The sequence below is a fragment of the Triticum dicoccoides genome, chromosome 2B (genome assembly GCF_002162155.2).
Source record: "Triticum dicoccoides isolate Atlit2015 ecotype Zavitan chromosome 2B, WEW_v2.0, whole genome shotgun sequence".
Classification (NCBI taxonomy): domain Eukaryota; kingdom Viridiplantae; phylum Streptophyta; class Magnoliopsida; order Poales; family Poaceae; genus Triticum; species Triticum dicoccoides.
The window spans coordinates 799,805,940-799,815,441 of record NC_041383.1 but is presented as its reverse complement, the minus strand read 5'-3'; the positions used below and the strand labels follow the sequence as shown (position 1 = coordinate 799,815,441).

Sequence of the window (9,502 nt, the reverse complement as noted above, 5' to 3'; positions counted from 1 at the left end):
GGGGCAGGGCCCACACGTTTCCACCCATCAAATCTTGTGCGGTGGAGGACCCCATCCCATACGAATGTTACATGACAATCGGGTGCAATACCTTGTCCGATGTTTCCATCCAGTTAATCATGTGGGATATATGAGCGATCTAACACGTAGCTCTGGTCGTTTGTGATTGCTCGGCCAATCGAACTTGTTTCCTTCAGGAGGATCACGTGCGATATGCGGACTTTCCCACATAATTATTTTGCACCGTGTGCGATGCAGCCCCTATCGCACACCATCGCAAGGCGGCAATTCAGAACTTTCTTTGCAATGGGAGATTTTGACCATGTGCGATGGACTGTTCTTCATAAGTAAATGTCCCCACCAACAATTCATGACAGGAATCTAAAGAAAAAACAAGGAATAAAGTTGAGTCTAATTATCACATGTCCAGGGTATGAGCAACTCCTGATCTCTCCTTCTCACCTTATCGAGCAAGCAAGCAAAGCAATCAAGCACACTACTCAATCAGGCAAGCAAAAGAATCACAGAGAAGAAGAGAAACCACCACTAGCTATGGTCGCTAGTAGCCTAGTATAAGAGGCGGGGTTTTTTTTTTAGGGGAGGCGATTCTTGTTAAAGGCAACCAACCCTTGATTCCCCTCGAAAGAAAAAAAAAAGATAATCCAGGATGCTCAGAAGCCAACTGTCCAGAACATTTACACTAATTGAGTATCACTCACTTTTTATTTACAATAGTCCTATATTATTATTGTCTCGCACTATTTTTCCAATCAGCTTTATATTTATTACTTCAAACAGCCAATCACAATTTATTTTCTTTTATTTATATTAAAAGTAAAAGTTACATCAACACAAACTCATTGTTGTTTCTGGTCCTAGTAAAGTAGATGTTTAAAGTGCATGAAAGGTTATATAAGTGACATATATATAACTTGTGGCAATGGAAGTTCCCCAACTGTTTGACACTGATTATTTTCACATCGAAAATGCTACAATAACCCATTACTTTTCAGGGAGAATGCCATGGGTCTTACAGCCTCGCACCATGAGGTGGTGGTCTAGTCGATCATCATTCGGGCCTCACTTCTACATAATAAACTGGCGCGTAGTTTCTCTTCGGACTGAGTCGGTTTTAACTTTACACTTAAGGGAATCACCTGCCATGCACAACATTTACGGTAGCCCTTGCCATCCTCCATGCCTCGAGCCTAGACACCTTCACGACGCCGGTCCCATTATTGAACACGAACACATGGCTATTGTTGTTCTCCGCATGCTCAGGGTACACCCGGGCCGTGATGCACGTCCGCCCCCCTCCTCCAAAGCTCTCCACCACCGAATGGTCAATCTATTTGTTGAGAGAAGGGAACAACATCACAAGATATTCACTAAATGCATCTAAGGAATGAAATGATCGATGAAGAATTTTGATTACCAAAGTTCTAAGAGATATGCTCTTCCGGTGTTGCTCGATGTCTATGTCCACAAACCCTCCATACGGCGGCTTGTAGACCTTGTCCCTCCCATTCGATCTACTCATTTTGTTGCAATAGGAGTTACAGAAGTTAAAACCAGAAAAATATTAGTTTGCAACAGCAGAAAATTCCATCTAAGTTAAGGGACTTGTGTTCTGACCTTACCGTGTGAGGTCGGTGCACATGAGAACTTTATAGTTCTGGTTGTGTCTAAACACTCTAAAGAAGACAGCGGTGTGCTCCTGCAGGTCGCCGGATGCCATGACGAGTAGCCCGAACGGGCCGACCCCACCCGACACGGACGCACTCTTCTCCTCGCATAGCTTCTGCGGGTCCAGCTGCCAGTTGGGCTCCAAAGTCTCAGCGTCTTCTAGGGATGGGATCTCAAAGATGGCCTCTACATCAACCTGCGCACCCGCGCCAAAGATCTTGTTCACGCCACCGGCATTCACCTGCGCTCCAAGCAAGCCGACGACTTGTTTACTCCTCAACGTCTCGATCTCCTCGATGGGCCACTGCCGTAGCTGTTTACCGTCTCCGTCCAACCACACCTTCCTCGGAACCGTCTACATGCAGACATCATAGCAAATAATATAATGAGGATGATCAGTTAGTTGATCAGAAATTGACCAGAGGATGCGCACCTGAACGCCGGACCAGCCCTTGGCGATGTCGTCGTCCATGTTGTCCGACTCAGTGGCCCATGCCCATAGCACACGTCTGTTCTTGCGCACGTCAAAGAATGACTTTGACGCATACACATGGCCGTAGTCAAAGCGGCGCCAGGTGCGGCAGTCGTCGAGGCTGCGCTCGTTGTCCAGCTCGGGCACGAAGGTGTCGGCCGCATCATCGTAACTCCCAACCATGTAGTAGTCCTCGGTCGTGTTCATCACGCTCAGCTTCAGCACATGCCTCACAACACCACTCGCCATTCCAGGCGTGTAGCCGAGGCGCCCCTCCTCCACGCCAGGCTCCGCCACCGGGAATAGGTCCGGGCACTCGACCATGCCGGCAGCACGCGATGTGTACAATGGCAAGGTGTTCCGCTTCCAGTGTCGAAAGTCCTTACTCCGGTAGATGAGCGTGGAGGCAATGCCACTAGGGCCGCCGACCTTGGCCGCAACGGCGATACGCCACAAGCTGTCGCGGCCCACCCATGCCGTGGTTGGGTCACGGAACCTGTCTCCGGGGACGTCGGCTGGGAGTGATATCACAGGGTTGTATGCGGGCTTGACCCACTCGCGGAGAAGCGGGTCGGCAAGGTTCTTGGGGAAGGCGACGTTCTGCACCTGCGCCTCCTTGCCGGCGTCGATGCGGCCGGTGTACATCAAGGCCGGGATGCCGCCAGGGAGGATTGTGGCGGAGCCTGACCAGCAACCATTATTGTCAAAGGGGGCGGTGGGGTCCAGCGCGGTGTTGAGGGCAGCCCAGTTGACAAGGTCTCGGGAGACGGAGTGACCCCATGAGAGGTTGCCGGAGCCCCACGTCGCGCCCAGCGGGTTGTACTGATAGAAGAGGTGGTACACGCCGTTGTGGTACATCGGCCCTGTAAGTCCATGCAACGCAGATAACCGTTAGTTAATTTCCACTCCGTAAATGTCATGCTGGTACGGTAAGAAAACTGCGGGGGCAATTTTCCGAGCACCTAAGCCAGACTTCTCTAACTGCATGAGACCATGTGTCGTCCATAACATAAGGTTAACGTAGGTGTAGCATTGTTGTATGTTGTATTAAGGACACATGCTGGAATATATTTTCGGTTTGCCCAAACCTCCTAAACATTGGTCAACTTGGAACTTCGCTTCACCACATCCATGGGTGGAAGTAAAAGTTTATTCGGTAGCTCTGGTGGATCATATGAAAAACGAGGGCCTGTTGTCTCACTAGTTTAGGTCCTGCTTATGGGTGGTGTCAACTCTTAAACAGTTTTCTTATTGAAATATGGGGGAAACCTCTTTTGCTCAATATATATATATATATATATATATATATATATATATATATATATATATATATATATATATATATATATATATATATATATATATATATATATGGAAGGCTAGGAATTGGACTTGTTTTGAAAACAAGCTTCCTGCTGACCTAACGGGATCATTTATATTTATTTTCATTGGCTTACACGTACAAGCTTGAGCGACAAGGTGTTGAGCCACTGAAGAAACTGGTGCGGGAGTTATTTCGCCGTTCGAATGGATCAGCGTAACCATGTTTTTTTAGGGGAGGCACGCCATGTTGAAGAATGGACAGTGGATGATTGAAGAATAGACCGTGGATGGTCCTGGTGTGTCGTATCGTGTGGTGCCGCGTGAATGCCCGCACGAGCACGTATATGCGTACGTGAAAGAACGAGAGTGTGCCGCGTCCTCATCGGATTCCATATAAAGCCACGTGAACTAATCAAAATCAAGCACAGGCTGCCTTCTTTGCATATGCACGAATCTCTCCTTGTAACAGATAGATCGACGACAACTCAAGGTCTCTAGTGATCGATCACTCGTACTACTGATGTTAACGTGCATGGTCCAGGGATAGAGGCGTGGTTCTCTTGTGTGCGTGCGCTTAGAAATTTAAGACAAAATTTTAAAAAAATGGTTGTTACTAAATTACTGAAAAAATGTATACATAATTAAATGAGTACATATTTGTTTGGTCATATGGCTGTTGTGAATACAACAGTTAGAGAGTATTACTGTTCCCCGGAAAAAAATGTAAGAAATGTTTGTATGGTATAGAAGTTTTGACTAGGGAATTTTAGGAAATAGCATGCTTTTTCTAATCCTGACATTTAAATGTGATTAGGGGACATTCCCGAAAAAAGCATGATTAGGAAAATAGGTTTGATAATTTTTCTGTGTCCAAACGGCCCTTTAGCTAGTGATCAGATCAGTGATATTAACATGCAATTCACACATGTGTGTGGCAGAGATGTGTGAGCGCGTTTAGGCATGCACGCATGTCTTGTGTTATGTGTGCACGTGCTGTGTGTGTAGAATTTGGGACAACATTAATGGTAATATATTGTCCAATTCAAAAATGGATTTCATTAATTAAAATTTTGAAAATATTTACATCATTTAGGTATTACAACAAATTGTTGTCATATGGTTGTTGCTAATATATCTGTTAGAAAATATAATTATCAAACACGTTTATTAGTTATGGAAAACTAGTAGCATAATGATTGGTGGAATCTGGAGAGTGAGAAAATTGGGGTGGTTGTAATGATCGTAAAAATGGAGAGGGGGTCTTTTGGCAAGGCTCTGCAAATGAGGATTTGGAGAGTCAAATTTGGTATCTTCCATTGTACACGCTCTCGCGTGGCACCAGAAACTGACGTCCAATATATAGAGGCACACGCACAGTGCAAGAACAGGAACAATTGACAGAAAGCGGCTCTATCGTAATCATAGATGTCTTCCTTCCTTTCTCTACCGCGGTACCGCCTGTTAAGTGTGCCATGATGGCAACGTTCTTACTGACCGGTCGAAGACGGGAATCTAAAGAGAAAGAATAAAGGAGGAAACTGCAGTCTAACCACACGGCCGGGTCCAGTATGTGATGTCTCATTCGCACGTGCTCTAGCAAACAAGCAAGCATGCACACTGCTCGATGGAGCAAACAAGCAAAGCAATCATATAGAAGACGTAGAATAGCGTGTACGTACGTACCATTCGGGTCTGCTCAGCACCATGCATGCGGAAGTCACCATTCATGATCCATCCATCATCCAAAGCAGCAATTTGGTCGGACATGTACAGTAGACACGAAGGGATCAGGCTAATCAGCTAGCTAAATTCATTCATCAAAGGCGATCAGATTAGCTAGATGGAGTTCCTACGTACGTACGTACCATTCTGCCAGTTCTTGGCGGGCAGGAAGTGGTAGGCTGGCCTGCTGCCCCCGCCATGCTGGACTAGCGAGCTCTCTGCTTCGGAAAGCCGACGGAGTGAGGAAGACGGCAAGAGGAGAAGGCAAAGGTGAAGGGCGACGATGCACGCGGCGACAGGGAGTCTGGCCATGGCCACCCACGCTGGGGAGGATGAGAGCGGCTCTGCCCCTGGGAGTCTGGTGGTTGATCTGCCTCTGCTCTCCCCCTTGGAGTCGCGGAATTTATAGTAAGTCTGGCTGAGGTGGCACGAGCATGGGCACATTCTGGGGAAGAATTTTCTTTTATGAGAGGCAGCAGGTGCAGCAGTCCTGAATCCTGATCGTCTCTCCGGTCGCATGCACTGTGGGCTCATTTCCTGTTATCATAACTGCATGGCTGACCCTGACAATGTATGATCCTCAGCAGTGCGCAGGCACAAGAAACTTCTAAGAATTCTCAGCAGAGAGCAGCAACCTGCGAGACGGGCGCACCTAGTATTGAATCCAGCCGCTGGCTGCACCGTTTGGCGTTGCTGGCGCACAGGCACCTAGTACTTGAATTGAACCCCACTAGAACCATGGGCCAAACTACCCACGACATACGATTATCCAATGGAAAAATGACTATACACTACGGTTTTGCTATTTCTCAGGCACTTAGGTGTTAACACGTCTTATACGAACAAACTAATCCACATCGATCGGTGCTCGGTGGTGGATAGCTTCGCCGACGCCTGGCGGACGTGCATGACCGCGACTGTCTATGCCCAGCAATTAAGGCGGGGTAGCTGGGGACGGTGACGTGAAGGGTGCAGCCAGCGGCTGGAGTTTGCTTGACAACGTCCGGTGCAAGTGCCCGAACGAGCACGTATGCATGAGTACGTGAAAGCACGAGAGCCACCGCGCGCGGCAAAAGCAAAAGCCATGCAACGTCCGTATCCGATTCCAAATATGGTCACGTGAACTAATCAAATCAAACACTCCCTCTACTACTATTGCACTAGCTACAGTTAGCTCCAATAGTGAAAGTAGTTTGCTACTGTGCACGTCGTTCCAGTCCTATGTTGTTTGGCTCCTTTGCATATGCACGAATCTCTCCTTGACTTGTCGATGACAGCTCGAGGTATCTACGTAAACGTAAGGATCACTCTCCTGGCATTATGGCCACTTTGAGCAATATATTCAGACGGAGGGACTCCTGCCCCCGTGATTCTCAAAAAAAAAAAAACTGATGTTTACGTGCAACTCACGCTTGGTGTAGTGAGAGATGTGACATGTGAGTGCGTGCCTGTGATTAGGAGTTGGAAAGAACATTGATGGGAGTATATATGTATGTTGACAAAATAAGAAAATAGATATATTGAAAATGTACAACATAATCAAACTTTCTTATATTTACTAACTGGAGACACCATACGAGGCATCACGTTAATCCTTACAATTAATGAATTTTGACCGTTTAATTAATATATAATGTATTTGTAGCCATCGGATCGGTAAGACTTACTGTTCATTTCTACAACGTACAAGAGTCAACCTCCCTTGGATCTCTCAACGTTTCCTAGAAAAAGGATACTTTTTTCTACTAAACGTACATGAGTCTTCCTGGCTTGGGGTCTCTCTATATTTCCTTAAAAAAGAAAATATTTCTTTTAAATAACATAATTCTGAGCGTCCTCTCCTAGATTTGACGTACGCAGGCCTCTCCTCCCGATGTGCAGCACCCACATCGGCCTCGGTCGTGGGCGTGCACAAGCTGGCCTTGGAGGCATGTCTATTAATAATTAGTCGAAGCCTAGCTATCTATGCTGGATTGATGAGCGGAAAACACACTCCAGGAGTTTAAATGTTATTTGGATCGTTATCTGTTTCTGCATGGAATTTATGTGTACATTCATTGTTGACTTAATGGTCTATTATGATTTTGCATGGATCGACGAAGGCACAACACTGTTGTGGACTTCTTAATTTGCATCTGAATGAATTTTTAATTTGCATCCGAATGAAAATTTTCAAATAGGATCAACTTGCAGTTTCCTAGACTCAAGACAAGAAAAATATCAATAAACTCATGAAGTATGGGCATTATGTTGATGGGAACTTCAGAATGTTAAAGGACCAATAATTGTAGAAAATATCACAAGGTAACAACTCACGTACATATCTGGTCCAATTCTTTGTTTATGAAACAATTAGCTAGATATATGGAAATTTGGCTTATGTTGAGAACTATTAACCATGGCATGCATATTCAGATGTAATGTATTATCATGTACCTGGAGAAGTTGCAGATGTTCGAGATAAGGTGGAAAGAAGTACGACTTGCTGACCACCTTTTAGGTAAACATCATACTTCTCATAAATTTAATCGGTAGTGCAGTCTGTTCTGTTTTAAAATACATTAATGCATACCAATGGTATTCAGAAATTCAGTTTTCCACTACCTTCAAGGACTCACTGCAGGAACAAATACCTGGTACTATGGTGCACTGGCTTTTTTTATCACTAAAGTTTGATCATGTGATGTGTGTCAGTAACAATAACCTGGAGGACAATTTTAGTGATGCAGAGGTAGTCAAGAGAAATACACCCAAACAGTAAGAAAGTGTACGAGCCGAAGATCCTCAAAATATTGGTAGTTAAAACCTTAGTCTTACTTCCCACAAAAAAAAACCGAAGTCTTACCACATGATCATATCTATATTCCTATACACCACAATCAACAATTTTCGACCCCGATCATATTATTTGTAAAGTGTATGAGCTGAGGATCCTCAATGATTCAATACACATAAAACTCCAGGTATGAAACATCACTAAAAATCAAAAAGCTGATTCATAGTGTTATGCCAAATCATCAAAAAATCAGTTAGACCATTGGACTAGGCAAACATGATATTTACACCATAAAAATGAAGGTAGTTTAAACATGCAAACTAATCATAATATCACATTGTGATGATCTGTTGGTCCAATAACGGCGACTGTGCATGACGGCGACTGTGCATGCCCAGCAATTAACGGGACAAACTGGCCGGTGTCCAAGTCAAGCTGGAGGCGGGGTAGCTGGGGACGGTGACGTGAACGCTGCAGCCAGCGGCTGGAGTTTGCTTGACAACGTACCCTTATAGTGCGGTGCAAGTGCCCGAGCGAGCACGTATGCATGAGTACGTGAAAGCACGAGAGCCAGCGCGCGGCAAAAGCAAAAGCCATGCAACATCCGTGTATCCGATTCCAAAAAACGCTACAAATCAAGCACTCCTACTACTACAGTTAGCTCCAATAGTGAAAGTAGTTTGCTACTGTTCACATCGTCCTATGTTGATTGGCTCCTTTGGATATGCACGAATCTCTCGTTGCAACAGACTTATCTTCTTTTTTTGCGGGGTTGCAACAGACTTATCGATGACACTCAACGTATATACGTAGTGATCACTGATGTTTACGCGCGAATCGCGCATTGTCTAGGTGAGCGATGTGACGTGTGAGTGTGTGCGTGCGATTAGGGCATGTACAATGGTGCTATCTTAGGAGTGCCATATAGGATTATGATGAGGTGGAGGAGAGAGAACTCACAAGAAAATGTTTGTCTTCTCTTATTTAAGATAAGACAAGAGATGATCTCTTAGCACAATTTGTCTCACTATGTTTTAAGGAATGACTAGCTATTGAAGATAAGGTTAAGATATAACCCATTGTAGACATACTTTTTTGTCATCTCTAAATTACATGCAAGACTTAAGATAAGACTGTTTTATCAACCATTGTACATGCCCTTAGGAGTTAGAAGCAACATTAATGGGAGTATATATGTATATTGACAAAATAAAAAATGGATATTAATTACCACTATATTATTGAAAATATATTGTACATAAAATTAAACTACTGCGTCAAATTGTTGTCGTATGGCTGCGGAAAATTAACAAATAATGACTCTTCTGTTTTTTGGTGTATGAAAATTTATTTGTGGAATTAGGAGATGGTGCATAGTATGACCTATTCCATAGTCTGTGGGAAAAACTATCAATAGCTAGAATAATATATATTTTTGCAGGGACAATAGCTAGAATATTAAATAAAGACAACAAACTTGGTTGCACCATTCGACAACAACTCGTTATATCTAGTGAGCACTG

The 9,502-nt window shown here is 44.4% G+C and overlaps 1 protein-coding gene across 2 annotated transcripts; it reads right to left on the bottom strand.

The window, feature by feature from the left end:
• Nucleotides 1-878: 878 nt before the first annotated feature.
• Nucleotides 879-5,565, bottom strand: LOC119366417 (fructan 6-exohydrolase-like). Of its 2 annotated transcripts, none has more exons than XM_037632152.1 (6): nucleotides 5,347-5,565; nucleotides 5,165-5,173; nucleotides 2,120-3,021; nucleotides 1,641-2,041; nucleotides 1,436-1,532; nucleotides 879-1,348 (listed from the first exon to the last, which is right to left on the bottom strand). In XM_037632152.1, exons 1-6 carry the CDS (start codon nucleotides 5,513-5,515, stop codon nucleotides 1,154-1,156), a joined length of 1,773 nt encoding a protein of 590 aa, XP_037488049.1. In that variant the 5' UTR covers nucleotides 5,516-5,565; the 3' UTR covers nucleotides 879-1,153. The 2 variants fall into 2 exon arrangements, 1 of the variants encoding a protein (XP_037488049.1); XR_005176040.1 differs by having other exon boundaries at nucleotides 1,314-1,348; nucleotides 1,636-2,041.
• Between the last annotated feature and the right edge of the window lie 3,937 nt (nucleotides 5,566-9,502).